The 21,349-nt window shown below is 24.4% G+C and overlaps 6 protein-coding genes across 6 annotated transcripts; 4 read left to right on the top strand and 2 right to left on the bottom strand.

Annotated features, from left to right (window-relative positions):
* Positions 1-1,560: 1,560 nt before the first annotated feature.
* MKS88_004902 (uncharacterized protein) lies at positions 1,561-2,756 on the top strand (the record flags this gene model as incomplete). The annotated part of the gene is made up of 2 exons (XM_067218116.1): positions 1,561-1,622; positions 2,393-2,756. The coding sequence occupies 2 exons, from the start codon at positions 1,561-1,563 to the stop codon at positions 2,754-2,756; spliced, it is 426 nt and encodes a 141-aa protein (XP_067071282.1).
* Positions 2,757-2,832: 76 nt separating this feature from the next.
* On the top strand, positions 2,833-8,829 carry MKS88_004901 (protein kinase; the record flags this gene model as incomplete). Its single annotated transcript, XM_067218115.1, has 1 exon — positions 2,833-8,829. The coding sequence occupies one exon, from the start codon at positions 2,833-2,835 to the stop codon at positions 8,827-8,829; it is 5,997 nt and encodes a 1,998-aa protein (XP_067071281.1).
* A 702-nt stretch (positions 8,830-9,531) lies between these two features.
* MKS88_004900 (CCR4-associated factor 16) lies at positions 9,532-11,496 on the bottom strand (the record flags this gene model as incomplete). The annotated part of the gene is made up of 6 exons (XM_067218114.1): positions 9,532-9,590; positions 9,849-9,937; positions 10,069-10,215; positions 10,374-10,608; positions 10,813-10,912; positions 11,320-11,496. The coding sequence occupies 6 exons, from the start codon at positions 11,494-11,496 to the stop codon at positions 9,532-9,534; spliced, it is 807 nt and encodes a 268-aa protein (XP_067071280.1).
* A 785-nt stretch (positions 11,497-12,281) lies between these two features.
* On the top strand, positions 12,282-13,481 carry MKS88_004899 (queuine tRNA-ribosyltransferase; the record flags this gene model as incomplete). Its single annotated transcript, XM_067218113.1, has 1 exon — positions 12,282-13,481. One exon carries the CDS (start codon positions 12,282-12,284, stop codon positions 13,479-13,481), a length of 1,200 nt encoding a protein of 399 aa, XP_067071279.1.
* Positions 13,482-14,479: 998 nt separating this feature from the next.
* On the bottom strand, positions 14,480-15,388 carry MKS88_004898 (calmodulin; the record flags this gene model as incomplete). The annotated part of the gene is made up of 2 exons (XM_067218112.1): positions 14,480-14,850; positions 15,310-15,388. 2 exons carry the CDS (start codon positions 15,386-15,388, stop codon positions 14,480-14,482), a joined length of 450 nt encoding a protein of 149 aa, XP_067071278.1.
* A 3,653-nt stretch (positions 15,389-19,041) lies between these two features.
* Positions 19,042-20,715, top strand: MKS88_004897 (Hsp70/Hsp90 organizing protein; the record flags this gene model as incomplete). Its single annotated transcript, XM_067218111.1, has 1 exon — positions 19,042-20,715. The coding sequence occupies one exon, from the start codon at positions 19,042-19,044 to the stop codon at positions 20,713-20,715; it is 1,674 nt and encodes a 557-aa protein (XP_067071277.1).
* Positions 20,716-21,349: the final 634 nt, after the last annotated feature.

Here is a 21,349-nt window from a genome sequence, read left to right as displayed (position 1 = left end):
CAAGAAAAAATTGTGTTCACTAACATTTTTAAAGTTATTAAACTGCACTAAGGGAAAATGTATAAAATATATTTTCATATAACGACTTACTCAAGACAAAATAAAAAAATAAATGGAACATATCAAAAAAATAAAAAAAAAATAAAATAAAATAAAATACTTAAAAAAAGATATAATTAAATAAAAGGAAAATTAAAAAAATGCCAAAAAAAAAAAAAAAAAGGTTATAATATAACGATATACATAATAAAAACTATGTAATGGTAAATTTTCCAGTAAAATACTTGTGTTATAATTTGTAAAAAGTGAGTTTGATATGAAATGTGTGCACTATGGCCATAGTTTAACAATAGCATTCTCTTAATACTTTTTTACTTGCCACCAATTTTGTTATAGTAATGATACAAAAAAAAAAAAAAAGAAAAAGAAAAAGAAAAAGGTAAAGTAAATTAAAGCAAAGTATAGCATAATAGCGTAACCTAAAAGAAACTGCTTCATATTTAATATTCAGTGATGTTAAAAAAAAATCATTATTTATTAAGAAACAACTTGAAATCGCTGTCTCGACAAGTGGAGGTGTGAAATGCATAGTCTAACTTATTTTAAAAATATCTTAAAATATGTAGAAATTTTTACCAATACTTAAACATGTTATAATATGCGTAATTATATATTTGTTCAGATTTACAAGTAAATACATCCATACATTCTGGTAGGATGCCGCACATTAACTCTTTGTCAATGATTTGATTACACTAAATGGATTGAATTTTTTGTTGCAATTTTTTTGATTTTGTAAAAACAGTAAGAACAATGTATATAAAATAAATTCAAGTTCTTACCTCTTTTTTCTTTTTTCTTTTTTTTTTTTTCGATAAAAGTAAAAGAAATTTATCAAAACTTGCAATCACAAATTGCACATGCACATAAACGAAAATGCAATTTTTATCTTTTTTCTGATCATTTTCAATGCTTTTCCAAAACTTTCTAAATTATTTTAATATTTGCACCTGCAATTAACGTTACTAATAATCGAAGTCAACTCTTTCTTTAAGCTGCAATTATACCACGCTATTTATGAACTATATTTTTTGACTGGAAAGAAGCATCAATTGATAGAAGAAAAAAGAAGGGAAAAAAAATATACAAGTGTTTTTATGTGCATATACGTATACATATATGTATACATACATATATAAATGTATGTATATATATATATATATATATAAATATTTGTATATTTATTTGTTTATGGTCATTTATACCGTTACGTCAGTAGTACCAGCCTATCGCGTAAAAAGAAAACTTTGAGGGACAAAATGAGATACAAAAGAAGAAACAGAATTTGCACATTTCCATATGAGAATATGTTAAATATGCATACATGAAAGATACACGAGAAAAATGATGAGAACTATATTATGAGTAATTTGTAAAGTATAAAAACAATGAAATTTTTTGTATATACGAAACTCTGTTGAATGGTAGATTGTCAATCAAAAGGTATATTTTTATTTTAAGGAAAATATGATAAGATTTTTTGCTGCATATGATTGAAATATGAATAGAAATATTATTAAGGCTATATATGACCTCTGTATTAATGGTAAGGACAACTACAAGTTTGAAAAAGTACATAATTTAATAAATCATAAATTTATATACATACATATTAACAAAAGAATAAGACGTAATGATTTATACTGCTTAGGCAAAAGGGTAAATTTCTTTTTAAAACAAAATATTCAAAAAAAGGCGAAAAAGCTTAAAAGTGCTAACAAGCACGTACTTATAATTAGTATTATATATAGGATTATTCATAAGAATAAAAATAATATTGGAAAAGTTATTACGCCCTTTTTAAATATGCATATCGTTAAATATATGCATAACCTTCATCTGTTTGTAAGTAAAAATTTGTGCACACGAAATTATAAGAAGAGGACATATGTATATATAAAAAGTCTGTTTAATCGTTACTATATACCTTCAAAAAGGGCTTGTTAAATATATATTAATAAAAAATTTTTTAATAAACATTTATCGTATTATTTATAGACAGTTGTGTTTTATTTTTAAGCGTAAATTGTGCTCACAATGCAGTTTTTACACATTTATCAGAAGGAACAATGATCATAACCTTTGTAACCATAATAACAATAATTGTGAGGCATATAAAAATAGGAATAACTACTATGTTCCAAAGAAAAAAAATAATTTTTCAATATTTTAAAACGTTTTAATGTATATATAAACAAAAAAAAAAAAAAAATTTTAGACAACTTTCAAAAGATGGCATAAGTATTACATACCTTTTTAGTCTATATAATAAAAATGTATTCTCCATTAATTGAAATAAATGTTTCGTTTACAACTTTTCACTTATTTTAAGTCTTTTAAAATATAACCCCTCGAATTATTTAAAAAAAAAAATTTTAAAGCATAAAAGAGAGAAAGAAATTTCAAAAATTTTAAATTCCTTTGCCAAATTATTCAGTAAAGACAATACTGCAATGTCACCACTGAGTAATATCAGTGGTTATTATATAATAAATAAAAATATTCTTCTAAATAGCAATAATTATAGAAAAGAGCTTCATGTAAAATGTAAAATATTTCATGAGCCCATCCTTTTCTTAATAAATGAATACAAAAATGAAATTATCACTAAGAATGTATGCAAGAGAGAAAGAAATTATCGTTGTATTTTGAATATATTTGAAGATTCTATATTCAAAAAGGAAAAGAGTTTTTGAAAAATAAATTCAAATAATTTATTCGTATATTTTTTTGAAAAATTGGGACAATATTGTACATACTAGTTCTCGTGTGATGAAAAATTACAGTGCGGAAAAAGAAGCGGGGGAAGGAACAATAGGAGGGGGTACAAAAAAAGAGATAAGATGTACTCCATTAAATAGTGACAATGATAAATGTTATGAGGATAATCATGATATAAGCGGATACTCGTTAAATAAATTTTGTAGCATTTCACTAAGAACTATTTTGAGTAGAAAAAAAAAGAAATTACGAAAAATTCTGTCTTGTGTTCCTTCTAAAAAGTACTCTAAATTATACCCTCACAAACGAACTAACAATTTAATATACAAAGTGGGCAAGAAAAGTCGATATTTTTTAAATAGAACAAATTATAAGGTGTTATTTTCCCCTTCTAATTTTGAAAAAAGTATATTAAGTTTATATAAAATAAATTATTCTGTTCTAAAAAAGTGCAATTATGTAAAGAGGAAAATTTTCCATATTTTTAGAAAAAATGAACTTCGTACTAAACATAGTAGTTACGCTATTTACGATAGTTATGATAAAAAGTTAAAAAATATTTTTATTAATTTTATTTTTAGACATCATACGTATATCTATTTCATATTTAATATAGATGAAAAATATTTATCATTACTTAGAAACAAATTTATTTTTAATACGGTAATAACAAGTAAGAAAAAGGGTCTTTCCAAACCATGTAACTTTATGTTAAGTAAGAAAAGGGTACTAAGAACTGTAAATAGGAAGATGACAAAATATGAAAAGAGGTACCACTGCTTAATCGATGTAATACTTCGTCTTATAAGGAAGAAAAATCTTATTATAACTTTTTGCTCAAATATTAAGTATATTACTGTATTAATGATAGAAATTGAAAATTTCGAGAAAATTATAAAATACTTACTAATTTTAAAAAATTTTATAACTACCTATAAACAGTTCTTTGTGAACGTTTTAGGCTTCTTCAGTCATCATAAGCTTTATTCTTGTCGGGACATTAGCAGTGGTTTGTTATACAGGGAAAACGTTTTTGTGCAAAAAAGAGATGATAATTTTACCTTCATTCAGAGGAATAATAATGATAGAAAGGCATCAACATGTGTACACGTATCAGGAATAGATGATAAATTATTCCACCAAATGTGTTTTTCATTTATATATTTATTTATTCAAGTATTTATAACGTACGTACAGTTACTGTTAAGTGGATTAACAAAATATAAGGAAGATGCTAAGAAAAGATACATATTATTTAAAATTATAGTGAGTAACACATATGGAATTCTAAGAATTAGGAAAAGGAAAAAAACAGAAAATAATATTCTTATCAACAGCAGAGGAAATATTTTCTTTTTATTAAAAGGCATGACGAGTAGGAGAAAAATTAGAAGTAGGTTATACAGGAGTTGTACATTCATATCTCTTATTGATACAGTTGTAAAAACCTTGAATAAGGATTGGATTCGTCTAAGTTTATTTTTCCACAACAGTAGATGGATAAACTATATAGGGCGTATTTTAATTGATTTTTTATTAACCCTATTAAGGGGTATTAATATAAGATATTCACAAAATGAAAAAATTGAGTTAACTTTTAAAAATAATAAACATACAAAATATAGAATGTATGAACAAAAAATGGAAAACTTATTTACGCAAATTGAGTATCAAATTATATATATGTTTTTTAAAAAAAAATTCCTATACTGTTTTGAGAAATTTTTAATGTTAAATAATGATAAATACAGTATGGAAGGAGACCATACCAATTTTATAAAAACAGCAGAAAATATTATTTATACTATTATTTATAACAGTAAGGGGGAAAAAAGGATTTTATTTTATAAATACTATAAAATATATATCGAAATTGTACATATGATAAGGGAAACTAATGTTACCAAGAAGAAGAAGCATACCTTCGTAAATTACTTCTATACGTCGAACGGGGAAACCTTGAAAAGAGACAGTGGTAATGATTGTAGCAGTAGCAGTAGTTGGGGTAAAATTTTTGGAAAAAAAAATTTACCGCAGCACAGACATGAGTTTTATGTACAAATAACGAACAGGATCTTCCTACTTTACGTCATGTTGTCATATTTGAAAAAATCAAAAAGAGCTACAAAATTTATGAAGATATTTTTGAAAATATTTTTCCTAATATCTGAGCAAAAAAATTTTGCTTTGCAGTTTTACTTTTATAAAATAAAAATTTTGGAGCACTTGCTGAATTATACAGATAATTCTACATTAGGAGGAAGGAAGTTTCATCACACTAGTATTGGAAACCTAAGTAATATATTTCCCTTGAATGGTAAACAACTTCCTTATGGAAAAGGAGCAAAGAAGGGAAAAAATAAAGGAAAAAGGAAAAAACAATTCTTAGACAATTTCCATTACTCATTAAATAGTAGTAGCAAGGAAGAATGTAGAAAAAGTAATACAAAAAATGTTTTCATTCCCCAGATATCATTAAATCGTATTTTCAATTCATCAAAATTCTCAGTAGAAAATAACACAAAGGTTTTTTCCACGAGTCGTTTTGTTGAACCATCTTTTCATTCGTCTTCTTCAAATCGTTTAGACCATCAATCGATAGGTAGTTGTAGATCACACTCCCTTAGAGAAGAAAGAAGCAAATCATCTTCGTCAAAATGTTATTACTGGAAAAATAAAAATTTAAGGAGTCATAAGAAGTATACAATGAGCGAAGGATATATACGCATATCCAAGTGTAATAAAAATAGTGCGTATTGTAGTAATAGCTTGGGAGGAAAAAACAATTATCCTGATTCAATGATAGTGTCACATGTTAAAAATAAGCATGAGAGTAAATTTGTTAATAAATATAATGAAAGTCCGTCCATTATGAAATGGACAATCCTTTTGATTTTCTCATTAATAATATCATATAACAAAAAGGACCTAAACAATTTTTACTTTAATGAGAATTTTTATGATGATTACAAAAAAGTTAATAAGTATATTGAGAGAAAAATATTTACAAAAAATAACAAAATAAAAATACTACATCTAAAAAACTTTTTGAAAATATTAAATAAATTATTCTCTTTCCATAGGTTAGTTAATTCGGAACATCTGCCTATTATGAACATTCTGCAGTCATACCTGAATAGCGGAAAGAGTAGTTGCAAGGGTAGCTGGAAGAGTAACTGCAATGGAAAAAAAAGCGGTAATGGTAACCGTAAAAGGGTTAACGAAATGGTGCACAGAGCAGTCAGACTTACACAAAATAACGAGCAGCTTCAAATATTGTACAACATATCCATAATAAAAAACTTAACACATCTTAAGTTTCTAAAGAAAATTAATGAAGACGGTAATGGCAAGATATATATGTGCTCTTATTCCGTTTTTAGTGACCAACCGTTTATTATGAAATTAATAAGTATAAAAAAGGATGTTAATGAAAATTATATTTTTAAAAACATTTTTAATGAAATAAAATGTCTCCTCAAATTTCAATATGTAAATAGCAGAATATGTCAAGTGTACGAATATGGCGTGGTAAAAAATGATGACAACAGGAATTATTTTACGTATTATATTCTGATGAAATATTATGATTGCAATTTAAAACAGTATATTAACAACTTACATTCTAATTATTTAGAGCAAAGAGAAATAATTAAAAACGAAGAATTTCCTTCACCTCCTAGCAAAAAGGAAAATAAAACATCCAATTTACATTTAAGAAGAAGGAAAATACTTCAAAAATTAACCATAAAAAAAAAAAAAAAAAAAAAAAATCATGCTTTTTGTGAAAAGAAAAAACAATTATATAAAAATAAGAGTATAACTTTTTACTACCATGTAATGAAAAAAATTACCCATATGAGAATAATTGATTTGCAATACGCACTTCTTGTTTTAAAAATTTTCAATCAAATTGTTGAACAGATTATGAGCATACATAAAAGAGGGATAGTCCATTTTGATATTAACACAAGTAATATTTTGATGAATTATAGTGAGCTCATTCCTCTACTAATTTGTTGCAACACATCACACAAGAAAGTAATGTTTAGCGAAAAAGGGGAAGTTTCTTTTCCCAAAGAGTGCAATACAAGTCCAAATGCAGTTGCTACATATAGTTACACGGCTACTTCTGCTGTTATTTCCACTACTGTGAACGTATCAGGTTTACAAAGGAAAGATGACAACATCATGATAAGGTATTTAAACGTTCCTCAGGTCCCAGCGATATGTGTGGAAAGTAGAAAAGTCAGTATAGGGCATGGACTTATATATATACCATCAATTGTTATAAACGATTTTGGAGAGAGTAAATTTTTTTTTAATAATAATGATTTTCTTTTTTTTAGAATAAATAGAGGTAATGAAATTTTATCATCCCCCGAGCTAATGATGAATAATAATTGGAGAAAAAAGGTGTGTCATGTCGTAACAAAAGGCGCACATGTAGGGAAGGAAACAAATAATAGAGGCAATGAATGCGCAAAATTTAAAAATATTATTAAAAGAAGAGACAAGCTATTGGCACCTTTTACGAGAAAAAATAATTGTAACAGAATAAGAAAACGAACTAACTCGTTCGGAAGTTATGAATCTTTATCCTTTAAACCCTGTAAATGCTTAGAAAAAATAGTAGCAATTATAAAAAAAAAACTGCAGAAAAAACACAAATTTGAAAAAAGAAAAATGTATATACAGAAAAGTGATATTTGGTTATTGGGTTGTGTATTATTTGAGATGTTTACTAACGAAAGTTTGATGAATGTACATAATTTTTTGTACATAAAAATATACGAAAAAAAAGATCTACTAGATGAAATTATTTATAAAAAAATAAAGAATAATTTTGAAGAAATTTACCATTTTTTTAATTATTTTTTCCAATTTGATTTAAAAAAGAGAAAAAGTCTTAATGATATATATATACATATAAAAGTGATCTATAACACATATGTAAAAAAATTAAAGAAAGAAAGGGAGCTGTTAAGAATAATACAAAGAAACATAGCACATGATTATAGAATGTATTCCGATAGTAATAAAGATGATAGGGGAAACCTCTTTCATAATATGATACACATAGGATATGATACATATTTCTTTGATAGTAAAACTGTTAAATATTATAAAAAGATCGACAGATTGCTATATTATGAGGAAAAGGGGAAAAGAAACGGTGATTATTATTTATACTCAAAAAAAAAGTTCCTTACCTTTCTCATATTAACACGACTGCAAAGGAAAAGAAGTCTTTTCACTGATAAATGTAATTTTGTTTTTTATACGTTTAATAACAAGGTATATTTTGGTCAATATTCGTCAAATATGTGTAAAGCGCATGATTGTTCAAGAATCCCTTTTTCGATAGAAAAGGTAAAAAAAATACTACATTTTTTGATCACACATAATATTGTTAAGATATATAATTTTTATTTTATTTTTAAAATGAATGAAGGGGTGAAAGGATTTCTACGCTTGAACAATTTAAATAAACGTATGATTTACTCTTTTTCGTCTATTTTTTGTGAAGAGTCTATTCCTTCAGATAGCAGAAGGAATAGTGATGTAACCAACGTGCAGGTGTTATATTTCAAAAAGAAGTTATTTTACAAAAAAAGCAAAAATACGAAAAAGGTATTTTATAAATATCTTAATTTCCTCTCATCGAAAAAGTACAAACCGATTTTTAAGAAATTTTGTAAATATAGCAAAATAAAAATTTATAATAAAAACGATTTAAAGAATCTCTCTTATTTCTTTTTATTCTTTTTTATCAATACTCATCTAAAACTTCATACTAACTCAATTGATGAAAACAAAAAATATTTTTTTATTTTAAATAGTGATCAAAATTGTGAGTATAATTCTTTTTATAATACACATATATTGTCGTATAATTTCTCAAATGTTTTTTTGTGCTTTTTTTTTTTCGTTATATTTGAAATAAATATAGAAGAACTATTTTTCTTTTTCAAAACAGACACGACGGTATCATTTTCAGACATGGATATAAGTTTGTTCAAGGAGATTATGAACAACTTTTTTTAGTTTAGTTATTTTATTTTTTCGAGCTTTTTTTTTTTTTTTTTTTACAGCTTTTATATTTTTTTTTTTTTTTTTTTTTTTTTTTTGTTGTGATCATAATGGAGTGTTATGCATTTTCTTAGTATATTCATATATACTCATCCCATATAAATATATACATATATATATATATATATATGTATATACGCGGCTATACATTGATTCTACGCTTATATATAGTAGCTCTTCGTATTAAGTCCTAACGAGCATTCCTCCTACTATTAATCTATTTAAAGCTGTCATTTAATACTTAATTGAACAAATTCAAAATTCGGTTTACTTTTTTTCTATGAAAACCAAAGTAAACGAGGTTATTTTTTTTCCAGGTTGTAAAGAGAGATAAAAAAAATAACGTTACTTTACGTATACACAAATATGAGAAGCTAGAACTTGATTAAAAATGATGCAGAAATGATGATACTTGTAGAGCTACATCTCTAGCATTTGATATACGTACATACACATATATAAGCACCTGCGGCGATTTATGAGTAGTCCAACTACAAATAGTGCCGTAAAATATTTATTAAATACTTCAATTTTACAAGTCACCTAAAGATATGTTTAAGCAAAATTAGGGGAGTTATATATTCCCTGTTACTACACTTATATTTATGTATTTTGTTCCTCCTACGCATTGGTATTCAAACATTTCAACCTTTATTTTTATCCTTGATATGCTATATTAATCATTTCAGAATTGTATTCTCCCTCCTCTTTCGATCCTACAGTTTTAAAAATAATTTTTTCTTCATATAAAAAAAATTATGACACTTATTCAGAATCGATTTGCAGAAGATCTGTAAAAAAGATCAATAATTAAATTGCGCAAATTATATATTTAAAAAAAAAAAAATTAAAAAAAAAAATTAATAAATAAATAAATAAAATAAATATATAAAATAAATAAATATATAAAATAAATAAATAAAAAAATTAAAAAAATTTTAAATATCGTTTAACAGCAGTTTAAAGGGGAATACCGTCCACGTTATCAATATTATCCCTTTCTTTTATTTCCTTCATCATATTATCAAAAATATATTCGGCCAATGAGGTATAATTTTTAACACTACAAAAGGATACAATAAAACAGTAAAAATAATAACAATGAGAAATAAATATAAACTTGTGAATAAATAGCATATTTTGTTTTCTCCTTTTCTCCTTTTCTGTTTTTTTTTCTCTCCCCTCATTTATTACTTCTTAATAGTGTGTATATCTGAAAAAAAAGTAACTGATCCGTTGGACAAGTATAAAACATGGCTACACCATTTTTCCATATAATCAAAGATATGTGTAGAATAAATTATAATGCAATTGTGTTTGATACATTCCTTCTTCAAAAACCTAAATATATAAAAATTATAGATACATGTATTAGTGTCCATAAATGCATATGATTATCTATACACGTTTTTTCTACCTGCTGATATATGTACACTAGTTTGCACATATATACAAATGCATACATACATGTACATATGTAAGCATAAATTATCCATTACTCTAGTAATAGTTTCCGGGATATCAAATCTAATGATTCAGTTGCTTCATCAAAGATGTAAATGTCTTTTCTCTTAATCAGATTGACCAAAATTTGAACTTTTTTCTTCTCTCCTTTGGAGATACTAGATATTAATTTATTTTCATCAATGTCGAATAATTTCAGTAAAATTTTATATCTTTTAGAGCTACTATATTGCGAAAAGAAATCTTTTATTGTGATGTTCATAGCATACTCTGAAAAAGGGTTCCGGGTGTATATAAAAAGATGTGCAAATAAAGATGAAAAGTTAGAGGGATGAAAATATGGGCTCACTTAAGCAAGTAGTCATAGGTGCGGTTGTTGCTGTATATGTAGATGTCCAAACACGGTAATAATTCCTAGGATGTTCTAATCTTTTTTCTTTTTTCAAAAATAAATTACGGTTATTTGTTATATACCATCACTCCACCATTCTCCCACGAATCCTATTCTGTTTGTTAACGCAGTGTCGTGAAAAACCGGTCTGTTGAAAACTAAAACTTGCTCTTCTTTTATCAGCTGAATGGGGGGAAACAACTCAGCTTTTGTAATGTTCACATGGGCATATATTAATATATATACATATACATACATATTCATATACATGCGCACGCTCGTACATATATATATGCATACACATACATATTCATATACATGCGCATGTTCGTATATATATATATACATATACATACATATACACACACATATATATATACATATTCATACACGTACATATACACACACATATATATATATACATATTCATACACGTACATATATATATACATACACATAGACGTACATACATATATTGATGCACATCGATATGCAACAAATACTTCACAGCGGTTTTACAACATTTTAGTGATAATAAAAAATATGGACGATCAAATAATATTTCTCATTTTTATGTAATAAATTATAACTTTTTTTCCGGCTAAAATACTCAGTAAGGTACTTTTTCCAGCTCCGTTTTTTCCGCAAACAACGATTCTCATTCCTCTTCCAAATGACAAGTTTACATTATCAAGTGCTTTCGTGCTTGTGTTTTTTATTCGATTGTAGTAGTTATAATTTAAGTTATGTATTGTTATATCATTCATTTTTTTAATGAGCGACGCTATAAAAAAAGAAAAAACTCATGATCCTTTTCATTTATTTCTACATATACAAAAATTAAGCACAATTTTTAATCATGCATTTCTTTACGACTTATATATTGCAAATTCACAAATGAAATAATTTAAAATAGAATAAAATAAAATTATAAAATGGTAGTAGTAAATTTACAAATATTCTCATGTGAATTTTAATTTTCTTCTTCCTTTTTACATATTTTAGTATGTTCAAAAATTTTCCCATACTTCAATTTGTTTATGATATGTATATATGCATGTATTCTTATAATACTGCAGAATGTGCATTACAGTATTTCTTTTTTTTTAACAATTTTATTCTTGCAATTGTGCAAATACGTTTTGTCAACTCATTTGATAGTTGCACAGGTGATTAGATTATTGAAAATTAGCTAATTTATCATGTTTTTATTTTTATTTAATTTTATATCTTATTTTTTTTATTTTTTTATTTTATATTTTATATTTTATAATTTTTATTTTATAATTTTTATTTATTTATTTGTTTTATTTTGTTCTTTTTTTTTTTTAATCTTTCTCACATTTCTAGTTCTATTTGACCATTGACTCTTTTGCTTACTAATTTTGTTTTCCGGAGAGAACCCTTTTCCTTTTTAGGGTACTCGAAGATGCAACAAATTTAATGACATTGATAATGATATTTTCATTTTTCATTTAAATATTATTAAATGAATATATTATGCGTACCCCTATTTTTCATAAATTATATTTGTTTATAATTTAAAAAAAAAATGAACGAACAAGAAACCAAGTATCGCATAAATAGAGTAATGGACATTGAAACACCTACTAGTACAATATTAACAAATGATTTACTACCTGAATTTATAAATATAGAATTGTTAAGAAAAATAGAGAATAAATTTATACTAAATTGCCCTTTAATTGAAGTATATAACCATTTGGATGTTTTTGAAAAAGCAAAAGAATTTTATTCAAAGCAGAACATTAAACAGTTGACCAAAAGTTACTTAAATAACTTTTGTGATTTTGAGAATAGCTATAGATATATGAATATAAGAAATGTTTTAATAAAGGACTTTTTCATAAATATAAATAAATTTATTACTTTAAAACAAAATAGTTCAACCGCTATATTTTCATTTGATGACTTTTTAAAATGCATAGAAATATTTGAACCAGATATTTTTTGTATACCATCAGAAGAAATTAAAATAAACGAAGAAATAGGAAAAAAAAAAAAAATAAGGTTAATTACTTTAATGAATGAATTTTTAGAAAAAATAAAAACAATGAAAGATAAAAATTTATATAATAATATGTCTTTATGTATTTTATCCATTCCTTCAACAGTTAATATAAATAATTTAATAACCGAGCCATTAAATAAATACGATTCAATAATAGATGGTTATTTATTAAGTGGATTAGGTTATGATGAATCTAACGAAATAAGATCTAGTTATTTATTAAATATTTTAAAAGTTTTGCCAAAAGACAAATTAAAATTTATACAATTAAGTACTGGTACTCCAGTTGAAATTCTACATAGTGTATATCATGGAATTGATATTATTGAATCTAATTTTCCTTATTACTTGGCAAAAAATGGAAAAGCTATAAATATGATTATTCAGATGGATGAATTAAATTACAACAGTAAATTACACGATATTAATCTTATCGATTTCAAAAATAACGAAAATTTTATTATAGACTTAAATGATTCAAAATATACCTTTGATTATTCTACTATAACATCTAATTCACCAAGAAAAGAAAAGCGGTCATACATACATCACTTATTAAAATGCCAAGAACTAACAGCAAACGTTTTATTAACATATCATAACCTATATATGTATAGCTTATTCTTTCAAGAAATTCAAACTCAAATAAAAAATAATAATTTTTTATGTTATATTAGTTGGTTTATAGAGCGTCACCAGTTACATAGGTGTAAACAATAGCTATATTGTGGTGAGGCGTAACACATGTTTATGAATAATAATGAAAAAATGAAGCAAAATAAAATCAAATACAGTAAAACAAAATAACTTCATAGGTTATAACACATAGATTGAACGACTTTCTTAATTTTTGGAAAAAGCAACAATAAAATAGTTTAAGTGCATGAAGTGCTTTTCCATTAATACAGTTATATATATTTATGTAATCTCTTGGATATGAGGAATGCATATTAATAAGTTAGAATATGTATCATTAACTATGCCACATTGAAATCTTTCCAAAAAAAAAAAAAAAAAATGTTTTAAACCGCTGAGATATTATGTGACGTGATTGTTATTATTATATATTATTTGTAATGTATACATATATATATATATGTATGTTATATTTTCGTATTTGTTTTGTTCTTTAAAAACATCTCTACCTTTAGCAGAGAACGCTAATTATTTTAATTTTGTTACATTTACATAAAAATTATATATATATATTTTTTTTTAATTTTATTCCTTTTGTTATTTTATTTTTATATATGTCTTTTTTAAAAACTCCAAAAAATGAGAAAGAAAAAAGTATTATAACTGAATCTAATTTATGAATATCATATCATTCAAAACGTTGTTTACGATATAATAGGAAAAAAAAAAAAAAAAACATTTTTATACACATAATGTTTAGTTATATGAGAAGACAATCACAAATAAGGTTGCACAGTTCTCTTTAATACATATATATATATGTATATATAGATATATACATAAATTTTTATTATTCATATTGGATCCATGGAAATTATAAATATTTAGAATTATTTCAGATAAAACAAAATAAGTTGGTTATAATAGTATTAACATGCAAGAAAGGTGTTTAATGAATAAAAAAAGGGAACGAAGTTGTACACATATATGTTTTAATATATATGTATATATATACTTACATACATAATATATTTTATCTTTTTTTTTTTTTTTCATATTCAAGATAGTAACATATTAATAAATTATTTAGCTATCATCATTTTAACAAATTCTTCATAGTTAATTTGTCCATCTCCGTCAATATCTGCCTCTCTTATCATTTCATCTACTTCTTCATTTGTTAACTTTTCTCCTAAATTTGTCATTACATGTCTTAACTCATCTGCACTTATATATCCATCACCATCTCTATCAAAAACTCTAAATGCTTCAATTAATTCTTCTTCCGTATCAGTATCTTTCAATTTTCTTGCCATTAAAGTTAAAAATTCCGGAAAATCAATTGTTCCATTTCCGTCTGTATCAATTTCATTTATCATATCTTGCAATTCTGCTTCAGTTGGATTTTGTCCCAGCGATCTCATAACAGTCCCCAATTCTTTTGTTGTTATAGCTACATAAAAAAAAAAAAAAATAATAACATAAATAAAATAATAATTAACAAAATAAAGGAACGGCTAATAACCTTATTTAATCCCCTATGTTTATATTCGGCTACTTGAAATACGTTTTCATATAATACACATATATTGATTTTTTTTTTTTTTCAATTATAAAATAATATATATCAACGACTTATAATTTATTTTTCCCACGTTTAATATGTAATTTTAATTGATTTATAGATTCTTCATATTTACATGTATAATGTACTTATATATATATATTTGTATTCCTATGCAACATAACTACAAATGTCTTTGTAAATTTTAGCACATGATGCATATGATAAAAATTTTTAGCCAGGACAACATGCATTTCTTAAGAAAAGAAAGGACAATTGTTTAGGTAAAAAGTCACTATTCCTATTTTGCCATTTTGTCATTATATTATTTTTTTTTTTTTAGTTTACTTCCATCGCCATCTTTATCAAATAAACTAAAGGCTTCTTTGAATTCAGAAATTTGCTCCTCAGTTAACTTGTCTGCCATTGTATTATTCAAAATAAAATGGCTTCCCTTTAGAAAATTTCTATTATTTTTGATTACTTTTTATATTTGGGTGAAATGCATACAAAACTTCAAAAAATGTTTCTTGCATTTACGAAAAAGTGTATTTCCGTTATTACACATATATATATATAGCTTTATAAAAAAAAAATGTAAAATTTTTTTTTTTCATGTGAATTCAAAGTTTTCATATTTTTTTGTAAACTTGAAAAAAAAACAAAACCATGCAAAATACACGATTTTAGTTAGTGGTACTTATGGCAATTAAAAGTATATTATGTAAATGAATTATGCAAATGTACATATATGTATATATATATATATATATATATATATATATATATATGTGTACATTCGTATATATAATACATATATACCATAAATTATTATGTAAAAACGTTCTTCATTTATAATCTCTTATATTTTTGTTTTGTGCACAGTGTACACTATTCTCGTAATTGTTATATTTTTACAAGTATGTCATAAAATTTTATCTTTTGATAATCATATATGCATATTTATTTTTATCATTTAAAAATTTTTATATAAGAGAAAAATTAAAAAAGGCAGAAGTTTTTTCGCAAATAATTTTTAAAAGGTATTTTCTGTATCACATGTGTATAATGTAAAATACTTCCATTATTTTTTAACGCATACATTTTTTATTTCATAGTAGTAATAATATATTTTTTTTTTTTTCTAAATTTTACCTTAATCTTCTCACGTTACTTAATACAATATATTTTTGTTTCTTGTGTTTTTTTTTTTTTTTTCGTTAAAAATTTATATGCCTTTTAAAAGTTTTGCTTCCTTTAATTTTTTGCCTTTTTGTTTTAAATGCCTTTTTTTTCCTTTAATTTTTTCACGTCACTATATATTTTTATTTTGTTTTATTTTTTATGCTTGCACGCTTTACATATTTCGAGTGAATGCGATGCGAGTGAAAAATTCAGAATGAAAAAGTATATCCAAATACTGAAAATTATTAAAATTTTCCCATATAGAAAAAAGAATGTTTTGAAATTTATGAAAAGAAAAATATGTAACATTTTGAAATTTACAATTTTTTCCATATCATTTAAAATATTTTTGTACCATTTCTAGTTGAGCATATTTTAAAGAAAACCATATGTGCAATTATAATATCACACGTATCCCTATTTCATTTTAAGGCATGAAAAATTGCAAGGAATTAATTTTTCATTGTAAAAATAGGAAGGTATATCTTATTGGTTATGTTGATATGTGTAAAAAAAGGTATTGTGTATTTATTTATCAAAAAAAAAAATATATATATATGCATAAAATGATAAATCACAAATAAATATATATACATGATGAACCTTTTTTTTTACAATCAATATGATATTTAGGCTGTATCTAATATATACTAAAATTTTATTTTCATTTTTTTTGAATAGTAACAGTTATTTATTTTCTATATTTTTAAACTTAAATTTGTTGTTCCAAAGATTATGAAAGATGATAAAAAAAAATTGGTACATGAACCTTTTTTTAAAAAAAAAACACAATAGGTTTACGAAAGTTCAGTAGTGTGTCATGGCTAAGTTCAAGAACATAAATGTCTTTTTCGATTAATTGTTAATAAAAAAGAAAAGAAAGGAAATTTAAATCCATATACCTACTTGTTCATAGTTCATGCTTATGTGTATATAACGTATAAAACAAAGCATATTTAAAGGCACATAAATATGCACAACTGACGTTGTTATTGATATTCTGGTATACAACTATAATTTTATAAGTAATAATTAACAAGAACGGTAATCCTTATTTCCTATTCTGTAGTAAATATTCCTTTTTCGTAAATAACCCAACACATTACCAAAATGTAAATGTAAGTAGACGATTGAAAGGAATGCGAATATCAAAGAAGATATTTATTAAATTTCTCTTGTAGCATATTCAATTGGTATTAAAAACTCTTTTAAAAAAACTAACATTAGAAATACATAATATATACCTATATTATTCAAAAAAAAAAAAAAAAAAATTAATATGTATATATATTTTTTAAAAGTGTAAACATATAAAGTAAAAGTAAAAAGCGCCATAATAATTTTTTAAGCGATAGAAAGGGGTTTTCCCTTTTTCTCTTTATTTTTCGAGGACGATTATCATGAACAAATTAAAAAAAAAAAAAAAAAGAATCTAAAAAAAGAACAATTATTCAATAACATAGAAATGATTATACATATTAATAAATATATGCTTGTATAAACATATTATATTTTTACTTTAAAAATATTCAATTTGTTTAAAATAAAAGTTGTTGAATATATAGACTTCAAGAGAAAAAAAAAAAAAAAAAAAAAAAAAGGGGGGAAATGGTTATAATATATAAAAGTATACACAAAAAAAAAAAAGTATTAACAAAATTAAATACAGACTGAAATATATTATAATGTATATCTCAAGATATTTAATGAATATTTAAAAAATAATTTTAATAAAAATTAGCCTCAATAACTGAGATACAAAGATGTAGAAAATATAAAAAAATATTGTATAACGCTCCTTATATATTATCTACATATATATATGTATATATACATATATGTGTATAATATTTATGTATATATGCGTGCAGTAATTTAAACAAAATAACTAAATAATAATTAGCGAACATTGGTCCCCATAAATTTCACAAATTCGTAGGAACCTTATTCTACTTACCTTTACTGCAGTTAATTAAGGCGTGATGTTACATACATCCATTATACGAAAATAAATGTCCTTATGGGCTTAAAATATATTGTAATAAAAAAGGAGAAAAATATTATTGTAAATTAGCGCATGTTTCTACATATTTAGGAACGATAACCAGTTTTAAAAAAAAACGGCAATTAATGATTTGTTAAATTAAAAAAAAAAATAAATATTTGAGAAAGCTGTGTTTTTTTGAACAAGGAATTTATTGTGTCACATATATATACATACATACATAAAAATATATAATAATATATTTTTATTATATATGTATATACATAAACACCACACTATGAAGATATAAAATTAACATGCATAAAAAAAATAAAGTAATACATCAAAGAATAATAGTGTACTTCATAATAATTTTTAATTAAAGGATATAAAAAAAATATATATACCAACATAATATTATTGCTAAATCATATCAATATTCTTATATAAAAAAGTTTATTTATATTTTTACAAATAGTATATTAAAAAAAAAAAAAATAATAAGCAAAAGTACCCATATTTTTAGAAGCAAAATAATGTGTTACTTTTTTTAAAAAAATTATATTTTAAGTTTAAAGAAAGTTTCAATCATAGGAAAAAAATTTTAAATGAAAATTGTATATACAATAGAAATATTGTTTTTTTCCAAAGAAACATAAAATAAAATAGGTTATACTAAAACAAGGGAAACACTATCATATATAGAATCAAATAAACTTAAAGTTTCAGAGAAATATTCCTTCCCATTTATAAAGAGAAAAAAACTTAAAAACAAAAACATATAAATAAATAGAGTAAAAGAATATACATATCCGCATGTATATGATATATATGCATATATTTATTTATTAATCTGCATATATTATATATATATATATATATATACATATATACACAACACACTCGCTAAAATGGTGAATAAAGAAGAAGCGCAACGATTAAAAGAATTAGGCAATAAATGCTTTCAAGAAGGGAAATTTGAAGAGTCGATAAATCATTTCACCAGTGCTATTAAGAATGATCCGGAAGATCATGTGCTATATTCAAACTTGTCAGGTGCCTTCTCAAGTTTAGGAAGATTTTATGAAGCTTTAGAAAATGCAAATAAATGTATACGATTGAAAAAGGATTGGCCGAAGGGATATATTAGAAAGGGTTGTGCAGAACATGGTTTAAGGCAGCTTGACAATTCAGAAAAAACTTATTTAGAAGGATTAAAATTAGACCCTAATAATAACTCACTAAAAGATGGTTTAGAAAAAGTAAGAAGAGATAAATTAATGGAAAATATGGAATACATTAACCATATAAATACTATCATAGAAAATGATGAAAATTTAAAATCATATAAAGAAGAAAATGCAAATTATCCTAATGAACTTTTAAATACAATAAAAACTATTAATAGTAATCCAATGAATATTCGTTTAATACTTTCCTCATGTAATAAAAAAATATGCGAAGGGGTAGAGAAATTTTTCGGTATAAGATTTAATGACGATTCTGCGTATGAAGCAGAAAGAGAAAAACAAAGGAAAAAAGAAGAGGAAGAAAAAGAAAGAAAAAGAAAAGAAGAAGAAGAGAAATTAAAAAACAGAACCCCAGAAGAAATACTTGGTGAAGAACACAAATTGAAGGGAAATGAATTTTATAAACAAAAAAAATTTGAAGAGGCTTTGAATGAATATAATGAAGCTATTAAAGCTAACCCTAATGAAATTATGTACCATTATAATATAGCAGCTGTATATATGGAAATGAAAAATTATGAAAAATCAATTGAAACATGTATTTATGCAATTGAAAATAGATATAATTTTAAGGCTGATTTTTCCCAGGTAGCGAAAGTATATAATCGATTAGCTATTAGCTATGCCTATATGAAAAATTACGATAAAGCAATTGAAGCGTATCGAAAATCATTAGTAGAAGATAATAATAGAGCAACTAGAAATGCTTTGAAGGAATTGGAGAGAAAAAAAGAAAAAGAAGAAAGAGAGGCATATATAGATCCAATTAAAGCAGAAGAACATAAAAACAAAGGTAATGAATATTTTAAAAATAATGATTTTCCAAATGCTAAAAAAGAATACGATGAAGCCATTAGAAGAAATCCCAATGATGCCAAATTATATTCTAACAGAGCAGCAGCATTAACTAAATTAATAGAATATCCATCAGCCTTAGAAGATGTGATGAAAGCTATAGAATTAGACCCAAATTTTGTTAAGGCATATAGTAGAAAAGGAAACCTACATTTTTTCATGAAGGATTATTATAAAGCTTTACAAGCTTATAATAAAGGATTAGAATTAGATCCTAATAATAAAGAATGTTTGGAAGGATATCAAAGGTGTGCATACAAAATTGATGAAATGTCCAAATCAGAAAAAGTAGATGAAGAACAATTCAAAAAATCCATGTCCGACCCAGAAATTCAACAAATTATATCAGATCCACAATTTCAAATAATTTTACAAAGATTAAATGAAAACCCTAATTCTATTTCGGAATATATAAAAGATCCTAAAATTTTTAATGGATTACAAAAGTTGATTGCTGCGGGGATATTGAAAGTTAGGTAGAAGTAACACCGGTGCCAAGGACGCTGGTAAATAATTCCGTACCGCCTAATTTCCCCTTCCTCATGTGTGTGCCTATTTGTATATCCGTTCATGTATGTGTTCATGCGTTTATAAATATTATATATATGAATATATATATAATTATCATCATTTATTCCACACTCACAATTAGTTAAATCATTGTTATTTATATTCGTTAAAATAAAAAAAAAAAAAAAAAAAAAAAAAACAGTAATTCTTTTCATGTAGTTTTTTTTTCTTTTAAAATGTGTATATCCTGTTTCATATCTTTGAGAAATAAATATTTTGAATATAGTCCCATTTTTGGCAGAATTTTTGTCAGCTATTCGCACGTAAAAATTGATAGATTGGTAGATAAACAAAGAAAAATAAAAAAAAATTTTAAATGGCGATTCATTATTAAAAAAGGGAAAATAATAAAAAAACGCGTTGTATTGCTAGTTCATTGCTTTGCTGCTTTGATAGTTTTGATCCTGACCAAAGGTACATCAAAATTTTAATTAGTTGCCTAATAAATTTAAAAATTTTATTGCTTCTATTTTGAAAACGACATCATTTGTTATTATATTTTTTTATTAATAAGAAAATAGTCACTATATAAAATCTTTTGTTA

Source organism: Plasmodium brasilianum, chromosome 13 (genome assembly GCF_023973825.1).
Source record: "Plasmodium brasilianum strain Bolivian I chromosome 13, whole genome shotgun sequence".
NCBI classification, from domain to species: Eukaryota; Apicomplexa; class Aconoidasida; order Haemosporida; family Plasmodiidae; genus Plasmodium; species Plasmodium brasilianum.
The sequence above is the reverse complement of the archived record's forward strand: the minus strand, read 5'-3'. Positions and strand labels throughout refer to the sequence as shown.